The sequence below is a fragment of the Myxocyprinus asiaticus genome, chromosome 34, assembly GCF_019703515.2.
Source record: "Myxocyprinus asiaticus isolate MX2 ecotype Aquarium Trade chromosome 34, UBuf_Myxa_2, whole genome shotgun sequence".
NCBI lineage: Eukaryota > Metazoa > Chordata > Actinopteri > Cypriniformes > Catostomidae > Myxocyprinus > Myxocyprinus asiaticus.
In genome coordinates, this window is record NC_059377.1 from 40,985,683 (window position 1) to 41,005,106 (window position 19,424).

The window sequence follows — 19,424 nt, forward strand, 5'->3', positions numbered from 1 at the left end:
GAAACACTGCACGCTGAGGACATCCGCTGGTCACAAGCGTGTACATGCAGTGGGAAGACTGAGTCAAAAGCAGCTACAATGACACAATGCACTGAAAATGATTTACTGCCCTGTATTTGTCATGTATTTTTCATGGTTGTCTACAATATCCTAGAATAAACAGATCTAAATATTTGGAGAATATGTAGAAACTCATTCACTGATGAGCCAAAACAATATGACCACTCACAGGTGAAGCGAATAATGTTGATCCTCTCCTAACAAGGCCACATGTCAAGGTTTGGGTAGATTAGATGGTTAGCGAACAATCAGTTCTTGTAGTCAATGTGTTGAATGCAGGAGAAATGGGCAGGAGTAAAAACCTGAGCCAGGGCCAACATTGACTAGGGCCAATTTGTTATGGCCAGACGACTGTGCACTGCACCCTGCTGCGTGTGGGGACTGCGTAGCCGTAGACCGGTCAGATTGCCCATGATGACCCCTGTCCACCGTCAAAAGCACCTACAATGGGCACGCGAGTGTCGGAACTGGACCTTGGAGAAGTGGAAGAAGTTTGCCTGGTATGACGAGTCCGGTTTTCTTTTACACCACATGGAAGGCCGTGGAAGTCAATTTGACATGTGCCACCTACCTAAACATTATTGCAGACCAGGTACACCCCTTCATGGCAATGGTATTCCCTGATGGCAGTGGCCTCTTTCAACAGGATAATTCACTCTGCCTCACTGCACACATTGTTTTGGGAATGGTTTGAGGAACATAAAGATTTCAAGGTGTTGCCCTGGCCTCCAAATTCCCCAGATCTCAGTCCGATTGAGCATCTGTGGGATGCGCTGGATCCACCTCACAACTTACAGGACTTGAAGGATCTGCTGCTCATGTCTTTGTGTCAGATACCACAGGACAACGTCTGGCAGAGTCCATGCCTTGGTGGGTCGGCACTGTTTTGGCAGCACACGGAGGACCAAATGCATATTAGGCAGGTGGTCATAATGTTTTGGCTCATCAGTGTATATAAGTTAGCCTTTTTATGATAACTGTTTTAAAATTATTTTTTATTTTATGTTCTATAACAATACATTGTTTTGTATAAATAAATGTTACAAATACTGTATTTATGCTTTGACAGATTGTGCAATAAGCATTTAAAAATGAAACGTTATGGTAATAAAGTTACACATCGACTGCTTTAGATTATTTGATGAGTATGTTAACCACTACACTATGCAGCATTTCTAGCGATGTGAAAGCGGGTGTACTAAATAAATAAAGGAAAGTGGGGGTGTGTTATCATGTACAATAGTGAAATTTCAGATTCTGTAAAACAAACACACTGATCAGCCACAACATTAAAACCACCTGCCTAATATTGTGCAGATCCCCCTCGTGCCACCAAAACAGCGCCAACAATAGCATTCTGAGATGATATTCTTCTCACCACAATTGTACAGAGTGATTATCTGAGTTACCATAGACTTTGTCAGTTCAAACCAGTCTGGCCATTCTCTGTTGACCTCTCTCATCAACAAGGCGTTTCCATCCTCAGAACTGCCGCTCACTGGATGTTTTTTGTTTTTGGCACCATTCTGAGTAAATTCTAGAGACTGTTGTGTGTGAAAATCCCAGGAGATCAGCAGTTACAGAAATACTCAAACCAGCCCATCCGGTTAACTTGCATTTTTAATCTAAGCGCAAACATGACATTTAGGGCAGAATTGTCAGATAAGTAAAGTACCTGCACTAGAGCCCAGGAGATGTGTGTGGTTCTCATCTGTGATATTTTATGTATGTATGTGCATTTTCAAGTTTTCCATTCGGACATTTATTTCTTTTTAAAGCGGCACATAACTGGCATAGTATAAAAATCTTGTTTTAGCACAGCGTTTGATTGACAGATAGAACTTGGGCGGCTGTGGCTCAGATGGTTGAGCAGGTTGGCCACTAATTGCAGGGTTAGTGGTTCAATTCCCAGCCCACATGACTCCACATGCTGAGGTGTCCTTGGGCAAGACACTGAACCCCAAGTTGCTCCCAATGGCAGGCTAGCACTTTGCATGGCAGCTCTGCCATCATTGGCATATGGGTGAATGAGTCACAGTGTAAAGTGCTTTGGAACTGCTAATGTTAAAAAAGGCACTATATAAGTGCAGACCATTTACCACACTTGCACTTGGGGACACAAAAAAATCTTTCATTTAAGCCTATCCACTGTCACGTATATGCCATTATAAAGGATGCTACGCCTCTGAATGTAGTAGGCTCTGACGGATAAAAATAGATGATGACAGAAATTTTACAATTCAGCCCGTCAAAATGACGGATAAATATTTTTCTAGCGCAACCTCTGGGCTCAGTCTCGTGGATGTAGAATGGCTGAAATCACTTACAGCACCTTTAAACATTGGTTTGTTAACTTTTAAATTAGAGGCAATCAGTAACATCATTTTTTTGAGTTCTGCTAACTTATTAGGGTTTACCGTGTACACCTGCGTCAGACGGACGCTTTTTGAGCATCTTACTTTGGTTACGTAGCATCATAAATGCAGCATTTTTAGATCGATGTGTCAAGTTAAACGTAGTTTGAAACTTAGAAAAATACATCTTGAGACCCCTACATTTAGAATTGCTCTCCGTGCGGCTGTGTTTGAACGCAAGAATGCGTTCTCATCTTGTGCTAGTGTCAAGCAAGCCTGAGTGTGGTTTGTTGCCTATACAGCTGGAGTTTTGCTTACTGTCCCCTGCTGAAAACAGGTGGTACTTCAAGCTTGAATTGATCAGATGGTAGGAATATGCTATATTACAGTCCGGAAACATGATTAATTGCGCTAATTTTTGTAACGCGTTATTCTTTATATAACGAATCGCAGTGCATTAACGCGCTAAATCAACAATCCTATAAATTGAAATAAAAATATACACAAAGTTGGCATACAGTGAGAGTATAAAGCTATAAAATAAATACAAATAGCATAGCTCAGATCATTTGGTCTTTGAAGAACTCTAGACACGTGAGATTTCTAGGGGTCTTTTTTTTTTGTATGTTTTTTTTTTGTTGAGGAGAAACTATCTGCCGAACATCTTTTTTATTTCTTCAAGTTCTTCAAGTTATATGGGTTTGAGTAAATGATGACAGAAACTATAAATAAAGTAAAAACTATCTATTCCATTAATTGCTGTCTGGGAGAAACAATTGAGATATTCAAGAGATCTCATTAGTGATTTCTCCTTCCTGTGACTTGTTTTGCTCCCCTAACAGTGCACATTCTCTCTTATAAAGTTACTTTCCCGAATGTAACAGTGGACACGCCCCACGCCTCCTCACTGTTTCTTGGAAACAGCCTGAACTATTGTGTGTTAGTGTGTGAACCTGCATTCTCTGTCCTCAGCCCTACTTGCAGATTTCCATGGAAACTTACAAAATGTCAAAATGCTACTTTATCTTCTTTGTGTTTGGACCGGACTGGATCTGAGCCAAACGTACAACATTTCCTAAGTGTTGACCACTCGTCCTCTGTCAGTGAACAGTCTGGTTGGTTTGGACATGGCTTGTTTTCCAGCTGTTGTTAATGTCTTAACTGCATGTGATGAGGAGGAGGGCGTGGCCGGGCCGTGATGGAGCACGGCCGGTGCTGAATCAGCTGATCAGCGGGAGAGCGAGATAAGGGGCGGCCGAAGATGGCGGTTCGAGAGAGAGAGAGACGCACGCAGCCACGTTGCTGCGTTCCCGCCTCCTCCTTGCCCGTCCTTAGACTGTTACACTGTAGAACCGAGAAACATCTGGCTGATTTTTGGGTCATGAATGTATTCTTGGGCTTATTTTGTCCTAAACAAATGTATCCATTTGCCACAATTTCACCATCACATTTATGATTTTTAGAAGCATTTAGGTTTTTATTTCACTTTTAATATCTCAACTGTTTCTCTTGGTCAGCAATGAGATAAAATGGAGATTAAAAACTGTAGTGTGCTTTGCTGAAGCCTTCTGCATCTCAGATGTTTCTCATGGGAAAAACCCCAGTAATCTCAAGTGTGCCTTCTCTAGAGCTTCAGAAGTTCTCAACAACATCTCAAACTGTGCTCAGATTTGCCAAAATACCACTGCATTCAAAAGTCAGATCTCAATATGAACGCAAACATCTCTAATCGAATTCAAATAAGAATTTGTGGCTTAAAGGTGTTTATTACACAGGTCTCTGGAATACTCGATTCTGATTGGTCAATGGCGCCACCTAGTGGTCTGATATTTCTAAGTAACAACCGCACATACAGGGATTAAGTCATATCAGACCGGTCATCTTTCTAATTCTGGGATCACTCTGCGATCTCTACAATAAGGTAATAAAATAAATTTCAACTCAAATCAATGTTTCATGTCCAATTATGTATTTAATTGGCAAGTAGTCTTGTAATAAGCTGGATAATGAGCAGTCAGATGGTTATTAATTACAAAATAAACAGAACTCCGACGCAAACCAGAGGTGGAATTCAGCCATTCGGCGATTTATTTCTTCTCACATATAAAATAATTTCAATGCAAATCAATATTTTATGTCCATTTATTTATTTATTTAGTTTATTTAGTAATAAGCCGCTTCACATCGGGTTTATTTAGCAATAACAACTGTCTGACTTTACATTATCCCTTACTTAATTATCATGAAAATAATGTCACAATGCACAAATCCAAAATAGGATTCATTTTCTTCATGCAAAATATTATTTCTTTATTTTGTTCTCTTAATTTTGGGGTGAAATGTGACCTGGAGATGTTCTTGTGAGGTTCACAAACACAGATGAGCTGAAAAAGAGAAAGGAGGAGGAAGAGAAGATGAAGACAGTAATTCACTTCCTCACCAGGATGTCTGCTAATGTGCAGCTGAGGCCGATCTGATGCCAAATCCATGAGAAAGCGGTACTGACACTTATCAGTGATGGGATACAGGCAGTACTTCCCTCTCACCAACTCTGAATAAAGACACAGTTCATTCAATCACACAATACAGAGCATTTATAACACAACTATATCAAAGTTCACATCAAATCACATACAGAAGTTTTCTGTTATTGATTATCAGGCTGTGTTACAAGATTCTCTAAATGAATAATTTCAGAAAGACTGAATTTCAATGTTTACATTCACTTGGTTGATGTTTCACCTACCTGTGATGTCATCGACATAATCCACTAATGATGTGCAGCTGTGATTACAAAGCTGAAAACCATCTGATTCAAGTCCATTAGTCAGATGACAGTTCACACAACTCCTGTTAAAGAGAGAAAGACAGAAAGCACAACATTTTAAAATCTAGTGCACTGCCTATGTAAGCTGCATTTGTAGCCATCCTGACCTGAAGATAAAACTGAAGGCAGCATAAGTACAGTGGCAAGAAAAAGTATGTGAACCCTTTGGAATTAGCTGGTTTTCTGCATCAGTTGGTCATAAAATGTGATCTCATCTTCATTAAAGTCACAAGTATAGACAAACACAATGTGCATAAGCTAACAACACACAATCTTTCATGTCTTTATTGAACACATCCCATTAAACATTCACAGTGCTGTGGAAAAATTAAGTGAACCCCTAGGCTAAAGATGTCAACAAAAGTTAATCAGTCAGGAGTTGGCAAACCTGGAATCTAATTAATGAGACGAGATTGGAGGTGTGGGTTAGAGCTACTTTGCCTTATAAAAAGCACTCAAACATTGTGAGTTTGCTATTCATAAGAAGCATCTGTTGATGTGGTCCATACCTTGCAAAAAAAGAGATTTCAGAAGATTTACAATCGAGAATTTTTGCTTTGCAGGTTTACAAAGTTATCTCAAAGAGCTTAGATATTCATCTGTCCAAAGTTAGACAAATTGTCTATAAATAGAGACAATTTAGACTTCTACTCTCCCTAGAAGTAGCTGTCCAGCCTAGATGACTCAAAGGGCACACTGCAGAATGCTCAATAATAATAATAAAAAACAACATTAGAGTGAAAGCTAAAGATTTGAAGGAATCATTGGAACTGGTTAACATCTCTGTTTAGGAGTCTACAATACAGAAATTATTAAACAGGCATGGTGTTCATGGCAGGACACCATGAAGGAAGCTGCTGCTTTCCAACAAAAACATTGCTGTGCACTTGAAGTTTGCAAAAAATGACCTTGACACTCCACAATGCTACTGGGATAATGTTTTGTGGACTGATGAAACTAAGGTTGAATTGTTTGGGAAGAACACGCAGAACTACGTATGGCATAAAAAGAGCACCGCATACCAACATGAAGTTTTCCATTTTCCACATTTTCCTGGACCACTCGCCATCATCAAGGGAAAAATTAATTCCCAAGTTTATCAAGATATCCTACAGGATAATGTTAGGGTGGCTGTATGCCAGCTGAAGCTCAGTAGAAGTTGGGTGATGCAGCAGGAAAATGACCCTAAACATTGAAGTAAATCCACTACAGAATGGTTTAAATAATAATAATAATAATAATAATAATCCACCTTTTGGAGTGTACCAGTCAGAGCCCAGACATTAACCCAATATAGATGCTGTGGAATGACCTCAAGAGAGCCGTTCACACCAGACATCCTAAGAATATGTCTGTGCTGAAGAATGGTCCAAAATTCCTTCTGAACATTGTGCAGATCTAACCCGAAGCTACCGGAAACGCTTGGTTGGGGTTATTGCTGCCAAAAGGAGGATTGACCAGTTATTAAATCCACTTTAAGGATCTTTTACTTTTTCCACAGCACTGTGAATGTTTAATGGGATGTGTTCGGTGAAGACATGAAAGATTATAATTGTTTGTGTGTTTTTAGCTTATGCACATTGTGTTTGTCTAGACTTGTGACTTTAATGAAGATGAGATCACATTTGATGACCAATAAATGCAGAAAACCAGCTAATACCAAAGGGTTCACATACTTTTTCTTGCCACTGTATGCCATATTAAGAGGCCTTCTTTTGGGCAGATGTGGAGTAGGACTTTGGACTTATATAGTTTCACGATTGATGGATTGGTAGAGAAAGAAACCATTCGATCAAAAATGCAGGAACTATCGTAACCCTCTACAGGGCTTGCATGACGTTTTATGCATGTTATATTTTGGTCGTAAAGCCATAGAGACAAAAACGTAAGTATAAAAGTAAAACTGAACAAGATACCAATTTATAGTGCGTTCTCTTCCTGGTAAACAACTATATGCTAGAGAAGCAAAATGACATAAGATATTTTGTATCTTGTGTCAAAATGTAGTAACGTTTATGCTTATAACATTAAAAAACTATTTGCAAATTGGGTAAGAAACAAAAATTTGATTCAAAGGTAACAAAAAATATTGGCAAATAGTTTGTTCTTGTTTTAAAAGCACAAATCTAAACAAATTTAGTTAGATTTCTCTGAAAACAAGACTTATTATCTTAACAGCCACTAATTTTTTCAGTAATGTTTTCGTTTTAAGGAATAATTCACCCAAAAATAAAAATTCTGTCATCATTTACCCTCATGCCATCCCAGAAGTGTATGACTTTCTGCTGAACACAAATTGCAATTGAATGGTGACCAGCTCCAAAAAGCACATAAAGGCAGCATACAAGTAACCCATACAACTCCAGTGGTTTAATCCATGTCTTCAGAAGTGATACGATAAGTGTGGGTGAGAAACAGATCAATATTTAAGTCCTTTTTCACTATAAATCTCCACTTTCACTTCCACTTCCACATTCTTTTTCTTTTGTTTTTGCTTTAAAAACTATAATTACCCAAGGACCAACTAATCGAAATAGTGTGAAAACAGCCTTATGGGCCGTTCTCACCTAATGAGGTTTTGCATCCATCCACGCAGTAGTTCCAGTTGTTTTCTATGTAAACATGCACTAGACGTCTTTGACTGTTGCGCTGCGGCTCGCTGATGAGTGTTTTAGACACTATTTCAGGTTAACGAGAATAGCAACTTTTAAAAGCGCGTCTCAAGACACCTGTGTTCTGTTCTATTAATTTCGCTGTGTCTACTTTTTTTTGCGCAAGGGCGCGTTTGGTCTGAACGGGCCCCTTTGTGTTTGAATGACAGATGTTGCAGTGCTGGGTAGATTACTACTGAATTGTAATCTGGTACATTTGAAAAATTACATGAGTAAAATTGTAGTTAGTAATGTAATATCTCAGATTACATTTAAAAGGTAATCTAATCTGATTGATTTTAGATTACTTCTGGATTACTTGCATGCATTTGAGTAAGATGCACTTGTAACATTTTGACAAAATGTTGCTTTAATGCATTAAAGAAAACATACTTAACGGATCAAAATATGAGAATTTATATGATTTTGTCTGTGTGTGTTAATAAACAATTAAATGCACTAAAAACATTCTTGCTCAGACAATTTTGGCATTACAAATGCCATCCTTGTGTGGTAACAGATCAGACCAGTTATATTTGTGAATCAACGTCAAAAAACCAAAACAAAAGTGCATTCATGCACATTATTGAAGCCGATTACAAAAGCAATTTACTAACTAAAACTAACTTTACCACACTAATGCTGACAGTTCTACATTTATGTGTGGATTACCGCACCATCTTCAGTGTAATAATGGCTGGGGTCTAGTATCAGGTTTAAAAAAAAAGTATTTCAAAAGAAGAATTAGGAGGGATCAAAGTATTATGAACAATTATACTTTGTTGTTATACTTTATTATACTTTGTCTGTTTAACCCTTTAAGATCTGAGGGTGTTTTTAAAGATTTCCTGTTTCAGTGGCATACCCAAAATTATAGGCTTATAAATAAAAAAACAAAAACAAGGAGGGTCAAGTGTTTGGTATCAATGTAAAGAAAACTTTGCAATGTTTTTAATGATATAGATTATGACACATTCTGAGACTCTCAGCCTTAGAAACTGCTGAAAAATCACAAAACAACTTGGGCCAAAAATGTACTTTTTTTCTGATTTTTCTGAATTAACATAATATATCTCTGCGTGTAAATAAAGTGGCTCAGACAAAATGCTTTTGTTTTGTTCCCAATCATGTCAACTCTAACTGAGAAACATTTTGTGTTGATTTGGCAAAGCGATCAAAAGTTATAGCATTACAAATATAATATATCATAGTGTCCAAAAAACATCTCCATGTGTCCAAAAGCCTCTCCAGACAAAAAACAAACAAACAAAAAAACATAATAATTGTACATAAGAACTAATTACACATGCAAACACAACATTGACTAAAGGTTTGCATAGCATGGAAACATGATTTTAGTAATGAGATATCACAGAATGAGTTTCATTCTGTGTCATTTGAGTTATCATTGAGTCTGTGTCATGTACTTGGCGCCGTCTCCTGGTGGTCATATGTAACATTGTAATTTTTGTGGATTATCTAATGATCTATGCATCAGATATTTTACGTTCTGCTTATTTTAATCAAGTTATAAGTGAAAACGTGGCATATAAGCAACACCTGTTCACATGAAACATAAATGTCAAAGACATATACTTAGCTAATACTCGCTATATTTTTGTCTGTGAGTAAAACAAATAGTCTGGTTGTATTCTACTCTTTGAGAACTTTCCAACAACATATGACACATGGATATTATATGAGTTTGATGTTTTTACTGAATACAATAATATGCGTATTGCACATTTAAAAATAAAACAAAATGATCAAAATGGAACACTTCTGATTTGTCGGCAAATTTCAAAGCACTTGTTCAGTTTTGGTCATAATGCCTACATGCATTGAAAAGTAGAGCTTCTAAGTTTTCAAACGATCCCTTTTTTGTGTTGGTCAAGACTGTAGTTATTAAATGTTGGCAATTAATTTCTTTTTTATCTTGCTAGCCCATGTGAGCCTTAAGGGTTAATATATAGTCATGTAATACGTTAAAAAGTTTCAAGTATTTTAAAATGTAATTTAATCTAATTACAAGTGCTAGACTTTTGTAATATGATTACATAATCCAGATTACATATAATCTGTTACCACTCAGCACTGCCAATCAGTGACATGATAGCCATGTTACTAAAAAATTGAGTGAGAAAGTGATTACCAGTGTGATTGACAGGAACTGTAGCAGACGGTACACTTCTCACAGAACGTTCCAGAGTGTTGGGGCTCATCACACACACACTTGCCACACACACACTTTCCCTGACCGCCGCAAATCAATCCGTCGTCTGACACACAGGTTTCTGTGGACACGGGACAGTCACAGGTCTCACCCGTCCAGCCGTGGAGACACACACATTCACCTGAAACACACCGCCCGTGCCCTAACAAACACATACACACAATGATCAGTCATGTGTAAACATAATATATAACCATGTAACTGCAGACATTTGTCAACTGATTTTGCTATAACATGTATACAACCATAGATATATTTTCAGAGATATTAATTGGCAGGACTGCTTTACGTTGTTTACAGGTAAAAGTGATGGTAGGCATAGAGCAAGACGTATCCCAAACAAGAGATGAGGCACCATTCATTTACCAATTATTTAATTAGGCATTAATGGCAAAAATGGGCAATAGGACATGGTTATTCAAATTAAATTAATTTTAGTGCCTTCTAAATCCTCCGGTGAGCAAGTCTCACCTCCACACACCAGGCCTCTCTCGTACGGACACGAAAAGTCGTCCATCTCACAGAACTTTCCGTAGACGGTCCCGAGTCTGCTAGAATCACACACACACGTCCCACATCGACAAGTTCCTCTTCCGCTGCAGACTGGTTTGGTTCCGTCCTCTCTACAATCATCCGTTGAACTCGTGCCCGTCTCTGCAGAGCAAGGCGAGGGATTCAGGTCATCATGACAAAGGCCCTTCTTTGTGCAGGTACACCCACACATCTGTTGGACTCGTACGGTAACAGACTCGTTAAATCCGACAGGCCTCATGGTTATCAACACCTCCTGATTTGTACCATCTGCCGGGCAAGAGGTCATGCCGACTGTGACCTTGAAGGAGACCTTGAGAAAGAGACACACAGCAGAAATATAATGTTCATTCTGAAACTTGATAACCGACTGAAAATGCAGCTTGAAAGAACACAGATGAACATAAACAGTGACAACATTATCTCCCATCCACAAAGTCTATTGATATTGCAGCCACTCTGCTTTGCTAAAAATATGCTGTATATTTCAAATCATATACTGTTTATATGATCCATGAACCATATGTGAAACATAATATGGTCATTACACACTCATATTTACACACAGAGCTGACATAATCAAAGGATACAGTCAAAATCTCTTATGCGTGTTCTTAAAGGGACAGTTCCCTTATGTCAATTTAAACCCATATGATGTTCTTCCTTCAGTGGAACACAGAGATGTTCAGTAGAATGACCAGGTTGTTCATTTCATACAAATTATGGAAAATAAAGGACTAGTGGCTATTAAAGGGATAGTTCGCCCAAAAGTGAAAACTCAGTCATTGTTTACTCACCCCTGTGTTGTTATAACCCTATATGACTTTCTTTTTCTTAACACTAAAGGAGAAATTGTAAAGAAAACATTTGCTCAGTGATGTCATACTATGGCAGTTTATGGTGACCACCTCTTCAAGCTTCAAAAGGACACAAAAGTATAATTCAGAAGTCTAATAAAGTATTCCATGAGACTCATGATTGTTATGAAAGCATATGATAAGTTTTGGTGAGAAACAAACTGAAATCGAATATATTATTTAATGAAAATGTTCACTGACCATTGATCTCCTGTGCGCGTTCATGCTAGGGCACGAGAGCAACAGTTCACGCAGCCCCCTCGTGACATTGGGGCGTTCAAGCAAAATCTCATTTTGTTTATCTAAAAACAGGTCCACCACAGTGATAGTGACAACAGAACACAACACAACTGCACATAAAACAGAGAACAGAACTTATTAAACATGTCTGAAGAGTTGTAGTTGAAGAATTGATGCATTTCTATGCCCAGCCTTATTTTTTTGGAAGTTTTTTGACTGGTGCCAGTTCACAGTGGACAGAGTTAACTTGGCAATGCCAAAAATAGAAAACATGTGATCGATAGTATTTACTGTCGCTCGTCACTGCTGATTAAGACAAAAACTCTGTTTGACAAAGAAAATATACCTTTTATCGCTTGTCATTTGCCGTCAGGTTAGGACACGGTGTGACTGTGGCTGCCTGTAGCTCCTCTATGTTTCTGTTTGATTTCTGAATACTCTGTTAAAAAAATAAGGCTGGGCATAGAAATGCATCAATTCTTCAACTACAAACTCTTCAGACATGTTTAGTAAGTTCTGTTCTCTGTTTTGTGTGCAGCTGTGTTGTGTTCTGTTGTCACTATCACTGTGGTGGACCTGTTTTTAGATAAACAAAACGTGTTTTTGCTTGAACGCCCCAATGTCGCGAGGGGGCTGCGTGAACTGTTGCTCTCATGCCCTATCATGAATGCACACAGGAGATCAACGGTCAGTGAACATTTTCACTAAATAATACATTAGATTTCAGTTTGTTTCTCCCCAAATCTTATCATATGCTTTCATAACAATCATGAGTCTCATGGAATAATTTATTAGACTTCTGATTTATACTTTTATGTTCTTTTGAAGCTTGAAGAGGTGGTCACCCTAGACTGTCATTGTATGACATCACTGAGCACCAAATTTTTTCACAATTTCTCCCTTTGTGTTCAGAAAAAGAAAGAAAGTCATATAGGGTTATAACAACACAGGGGTGAGTAAACAATGATTGAATTTTCATTTTTGGGTGAACTAATCCTTTAAGTTACAAAAAAAGAAAAATAAAGAAAACTTGGCAGCTACTGGTCACCATGAACTTTCATTGTGTAAAAAAGTGCAGCATCCACAATCTGCTTAATTTCTCCTTTTGTGTTCGACAGAATAAAGAAAGGCATACATGGTTTGGAATGAGGGATTTTTGGGTGAACTGTTCCTTTAAGATGAGTGTTTTGTTTGTAGGATCTTAATGTCAAACACATAATCTCTGTAATCTAACTGAAAACAGATGTATTTTCATTAAAGGGTTTCGTACTGTTTGTTTGGGCTGAACGCTGGAACATTTAGTGTTTCCAAAAACAGAGGATCCGTTGGGGCAAAAAGCTGTTACGTTGACCCGGAACCGATGAGCTTGGCTGTCCTCCACCCTGATCTGCAATTCCACATCAGATAGCAGCTTCTGAAGGGGAAACAGAAATAAAGAGATAAAAACCATGGCTCTTAAAAATTCAGAAAGTTAGCTTGACTGCATGCACATCTGGATATATGCCAGGTTACAATGCATCATTTGATGAATAACTGCTGCCGTGATATAGAAAATGTGTACCAACATCAGTTTTAAATAAAATTCCCTTAAAGGGATAGTTCACCCAAAAATAAAAATTCTCTCATCATTTAGATGACTTAAATATTGATCTGTTTCTCATCCACACTTCTCATATCACTTCTGAAGATATGGATTTAAACACTGGAGTCGTATGGATTACTTTTATGCTGCCTTTATGTGCTTTTTGGAGCTTCTGTAGGTCCATTCACTTGCATTGTGTGGACCTACAGATTTGAGATATTTTTCTAAAAATCTTCATTTGTGTTCAGCAGAAGAAAGTAAGTCATACACATCTGGGGTGGCATGAGTGTGAGTAAATGATGAGAGAATTTTCATTTTTGGGTGAACTATCCCTTTAATGGCATAATGTTGATTGTACTGGACAAGTAGTGCAGAGTTTTGTGAATAAAATAATTTTTAAATACCACATAGTTTTTAGTACTGGAACAAAACTTTGTGATTTTGTCAAGAGTATCAAAAATACACTTTTTTCAGATTTTTTAATCAATTGTTTAAGAGATATAACCATTCAAAAAAAATTGTTAGATCTTTTGAGTTTGATGGTCAATTTTGACCCAGGCATCAGTAGTGGCTTTACACATGATATTATGTTGATTTCTTTGTACATCTATAAATTATATTTTTACTTATAAACACTATTATATTCAGCATCTTTCCCATACTCTCTCGCACACTTTTTTGTATCTCACTGGGACTGCATCTTGTTTTCAAACATGTACACAAACACATACAGTCACACACTGACACATACACATTCCTGTACAAAACAGACATGTCAGATGTAACAAACATAACAAATAAACTAAATCAAATGTACTACTGTCTAAAGGGGGTGTGGCCAGAGCAAAAGTTAATGCACACATTAGTCTAAATATGGCTTGAAAGAGAAAACTGTCCACATTTTTACTCTGTTAATATAAATTGTATATTAAGTTATATTTAGATAAAATCATACAGAAATGTTGATAAAAAAGATGTCTTCACATGTATCACACTGGTTTTGCTGTAGTAAATGAATATTGTGAAATGTCGAATTTCTACATTTTATTATTTCTAAAATAAATGGCATATTAATTAATAACTTTTATATTTGTTATTTAACATGACAAATATATCAATCTTTTTACATGTATGAACAGTTAAGAACTTATTAATGACTTACAATATAGTTTTAGATGAAAACCATCGGTTATGAGTGATTTATAAGCTTGAATTCCACCCGGTCAAAATTGACCAGCAAATGCAAAAGGTGTATGCACATTCTGAACGCAATAGGAGTGTTAAGTTAATAGTAGTTAAAAGAGATCCCTGCATTCTGTTGTGCTTGGTTCAGCTGTATTTAATAGCAAAAGCATCACCTGTGAATAGCTGTAATGGCTTTCTTCTCTGCTGTTTTCAACAAGGCGCATTTCCAGTACAGTGCAAGCTGAGGCGGTGCTAACTGCCCCCTACTGCGCTGGATTCATCAAAACATCAAGGTGGTACTTCAAGGTTTGGACAGCTCCAATGGTAGGAGAATTTCTTATTACAGAATTATGTATGGTTAAGGGGCATGATTCATTGCGGGTTTTTTTATTATTTAAAATTAATTGCACTAAATTAATGCCTTAAATTGACAGCCCTAATACACTACCTGGCCAAAAAAAAGTCGCCGTTTGGATTTAAATAAGCAGATCCTTAAAAGCCTATGATTGTATTATTATTGTGTTGATTAATATGTTTCAGCTGGCATCAATTCTTTTAATCCTAACTGATGCAGTGTGTAGCTTCTCATTTCTTAAACAACCATGTCAAAATACGTATCCTGTGGTCATGGAAAAGATGTTACTGTGTTTCAGAAATTATTGGACTGCATCAAGCAAAGAAAACAACTAAGGAGATTGCTGAAATCAATGGAACTGGGTTAAGAACTGTCCAACACATTATTAAAACCTGGAAGGATAGTGGTGAACCGTCAGCTTCAACGGAAGAAATGTGGTCAGAAAAAAATCTTGAATGATCATAATCGGAGATCACTAAAACACTTGGTGAAATCACACCATTAAAAAATCGACAGTAGAACTCACGGCTATGTTTAATAGTGAAAGTAAGAGCATTTCCACATGCACAATGTGATGAGAACTTACAGGATTGAGACTCAACAGCTGTGTGGCCACAAGAATGTCACTTGTTAGTGAGGCTAATCAGAAAAAATGACTTCAATTTGCTAGGGAGCATAAAGATTGGCCTGTGGAGCAATGGAAAAAGGTCATGTGGTCTGATGAGTCCAATTTATCCTATTCCAAAGCGATGGGCGTGTCAGGGTAAGAAGGGAAGCGCATGATGCACCCGTCATGCATAGTGCCCACTGTACAAGCCTCTGGAGGCAGTGTTATGATCTGGGGTTGCTTCAATCAGGTCTAGGCTCAACAACATTATGCAGCAATAAAATGAAGTCAGCTGACGACCTGAATGTACTGAAAGATCAGGTTATCCCATCAATGGATTTTTTCTTCCCTGACAGCATGGACATATTCCAGGATGACAATGCCAATATTCATCGGGCTCAAATTGTGAAAGAGTGGTTCAGGGAGCATGAGGAATCATTTTCACACATGAATTGGTCACCACAGAGTCCTGACCTTAACCCCATTGAAAGTCTTTGGGATGTGCTGGAGAGACTTTACGGAGTGGTTCGACTCTCCCATCATCAATACAAGATCTCGGACAAAAATAAATGCAACTCTGGATAGAAATAAATGTTGTGATGTTGCATAAGGTTGTCGAAACAATGCCACGATGAATATGGACCGTAATCAAAGCAAAAGGCGGTCCAACGAAATATTAGAGTATGCAACTTTTCTTTTGGCCAGGCAGTGTATTTACTTAATTTACCATACGATTGCATATGGTTAAACTGTATTGCGAGGAGTTAGTGACTAAAACGTAGGTTTTTGTGTTGAAATACTGCACGCAAAAGTGGCACAACTGTTCAGTGAATTCGTCCGTCAGTGTTACCCAGTTCCAGAAAGACCCCATTCTCTCGAGCAGTTTCAGGGTGAGAAAAGGACGCTCCTAAAATAGCATCTTTGTTCGCTCAGTAATCAGAGCTATCAGCATTTTTGGCACACTAATCAGGGTTTTTATTATAATACAGGCTTGTTTTCATTGGGATCAGAGGATTTGGGAGAGGACAATACATTGTTGTGCCTACAGTGAGATTATTTGTCTTCTTAGAAGCATGCCAGAATGGATTCTGGAGTCATTGCCAGTGTTTTGGATTGAAACTTGCAAACTGAAACAGTAAACGAAAAGCCTACTTCATCTGAACTGTTTCGAAATGTTTTCCCCTTTAATATGTCCTTGAGTGGATGGAGATAATGAAAATGTTCCTCTCTAACAAAGTGAAAGAGAAAGCAGTGTGATTTACCTTGTAGGCATGCACCACTAAATCTTTAAGATTTGATGATTTAGGGAACAGTCGACCCACATAACTTCCTGGAATCAAGTCTAAGAGATCCTATCCAGAGAGAAGAGAAAAACATTTTGAGCATTTCTATGCATACTGTATATATTTGAGGGAAATATTAAAGGAATATTCCAGGTTAGATACAATTTAAATCCTATCAAAAGCATCTGTGGCCTATTCTTGATTGCCACAAAAAATTATGTGAAATTGTGCCTCAGTTTGTATAAACATACAAAAACAACAACAACAAAAAACACTTACAATGGAAGTCTATGGGGAAAGTATATTGGAAGAGATTAAAAGCAGAAATGTAATGCTTGTTTTTTAGTTAAAGTATGTGAATTGTTGACTAAAATTTTTATTTTTGAGGTGGGACTACTTTTCTTGGCAGATGAATTGGTTTTGTGGTTATGACTCTGAATACAGAACGGGATTAAAGGAATATTCTGGGTTCAATTTCATCCCTTTATTTAAAAAAAAGAAGCAAAAATTTCTGATACAGTGAGGCACTTACAACAGAATTGAATAGGGCAAATCCATAAACGTCAAAATACTCGAAGCCACGTCCACACTAATACGTCATTTTCTTTTGAAAATGCATCTTTTTCTCTATGTTTTGACCTTCCATCCACATTAAGATGGCGTTTTTGACAGCAAAAACTGAGCTTTTTGAAAATGCTCTCCCAACTGCTGTCTACGCATTGTAGTGTGGATGGGGAAGATTAATTTATCTGAAAACGATGATGTTTTTATTGTCATGTGACGCAGTCAAGTGATCCATTCAACCAAAACAATCAAGATGGCGGCCCACATTGTAGCAGTGTTATTGTGCCTGTTATCCACTTTGAGACTGTTGTTAAAGATAAATGTAACTTTGTACAACCTTCACAATGCATTCCTTCATAAGCTACCCAAAGTTTACTCGGAATTGCTGTCCGGCGACAAAACACAAGGACAATTGCGTTTCAGCCCATACATGAAACGGCGATTTTTCGCATGAGCAGTAAGGGGATTTTCAGTGTGGACGAGCAACTTTTGGAAAACTCTTGAAAACGGCAGTGAGGAATCAAATTGTCCTTGATATTTTGACATATAAGAGGTCTTTCTACTATAAAAACATACTGTAAGTTTCAGAACTCAAAACTTAATCCCCAATGCAATAAAAGCATTTATTCAAACCAAGCTGCAAAAATGCCTCGTTCTCTACTTCCGCGACTTCCCTACGTCACTTGGGGTATATTAATTAATGACTGCCACTACAGCAAAAAAACATCAATGACTACTTAAAATCATTGCACCCTTGGCCCCGCCCACTGGTGCTTCGGTTTGTACTTGGAGAGAGAGACGGCAGGACATAGGCCTGCTGTGGCCTCACTATTCCTGAACACCAAAAGGGAACCATCTGGACTATTTTAAATTATTTTTGTATTTAAACATGCACAGACCGCTTGATACATATCTCGGGCTGCTTTTAAAAGACGTGTGTCGGAGGGGCCTGGGTAACTCAGCAAGTAAAGACGCTGAATACCACACCTGGAGTCGCAAGTTCAAATCCAGGGCATGCTGAGTGACTCCAGTCAGGCTTCCTAAGCAACCAATTGGCCTGGTTGCTAGGGTGGGTAGAGTCACGTTGGGTTAACCTCCTCGTGGTCGCTATAATGTGGTTCTTGCTCTCGGTGGGGCACTTGGTGAATTGTGTGTGGATGCCCAATTCCCAATGCGCTCTAAATCCTCGTGGTGGCGTAGTGACTCGCCTCAATCCGGGTGGCGGAGTACAAATCTCAGTAGCCTCCGCGGAAACCTAACGCGTGTGGAGGCTTCACACTATTTTCCGCGATAACGCACTCAACAAGCCACGTGATAAGATGCGTGGATTGATGGTCTCAGACGTGGAGGCAACTGAGATTCGTCCTCCACCACCCGGATTGAGGTAAGCCACTACGCCACCACGAGGACTTAGAGTGCATTGGGACTTGGGCATGCCAGACTGGGGAGAAAATGCCTCCCAAAAAAGAAAAAAGACGTGCGTCAAGTTACAACTCTGAAAAAGAGAATCCACTCTCTGTCATTCAGCTGTTGCCTCTTGCTGTTTTGAGCACTAACACATCATGGACACATTCTTTTGCCCATCTGCACTATTTTTAATTGTTGGTGTATTAAAACATGCGCTGGATGGACATCTTTGACCGTTTAGATGCGTTTCAGCCAATATACATTTCAATGCAGGATGATACTGGAAATTGGATGTGTCTTCAGCGTATTTCAGCATGGATTGCATGTTTTTTCAGCTATCAGCGTGGATTGCTTGTGAACCAGTCATAATACGATTTAAGCTTTGCAAAGGAACTGTTATTGAAGGACGGGGCAGTTAAAAGCAGTTGGACCTGATCAAAAATGTAATGTAACGTAAACAGTTCCATTCATGAATATTTCAAATGTCATGACTGTTTGATATTTTTTTGTGCTGACATTCTGTTTACACCGGGCGCATCCATTGACACGACACGACACAATGGCTTGAGGCTGTCTACACCGGGCGTATCGATACAAAATTTCTATACCATTTATTTGTGTTGTTGGCAGTAGCAGCATCACCACATGCAGCGCAAAATGGAACGGGACATCTGTTTACAGTCGCAAC

At 38.3% G+C, this 19,424-nt stretch overlaps 1 protein-coding gene across 1 annotated transcript in view; it reads right to left on the reverse strand.

Moving 5' to 3' along the window:
• The window catches only part of LOC127425568 (integrin beta-8-like), a 43,601-nt gene that overhangs the window by 4,800 nt on the left and 19,377 nt on the right, over positions 1-19,424 (reverse strand). The window contains exons 8-13 of the mRNA XM_051671695.1: positions 16,745-16,834; positions 13,024-13,167; positions 10,597-10,969; positions 10,045-10,267; positions 5,161-5,264; positions 4,855-4,965 (exon numbers count right to left, since the gene is read on the reverse strand). Coding sequence (XP_051527655.1) covers positions 4,855-4,965; positions 5,161-5,264; positions 10,045-10,267; positions 10,597-10,969; positions 13,024-13,167; positions 16,745-16,834 — 1,045 coding nt within the window. The remainder of the gene's footprint in view (positions 1-4,854; positions 4,966-5,160; positions 5,265-10,044; positions 10,268-10,596; positions 10,970-13,023; positions 13,168-16,744; positions 16,835-19,424) is intronic.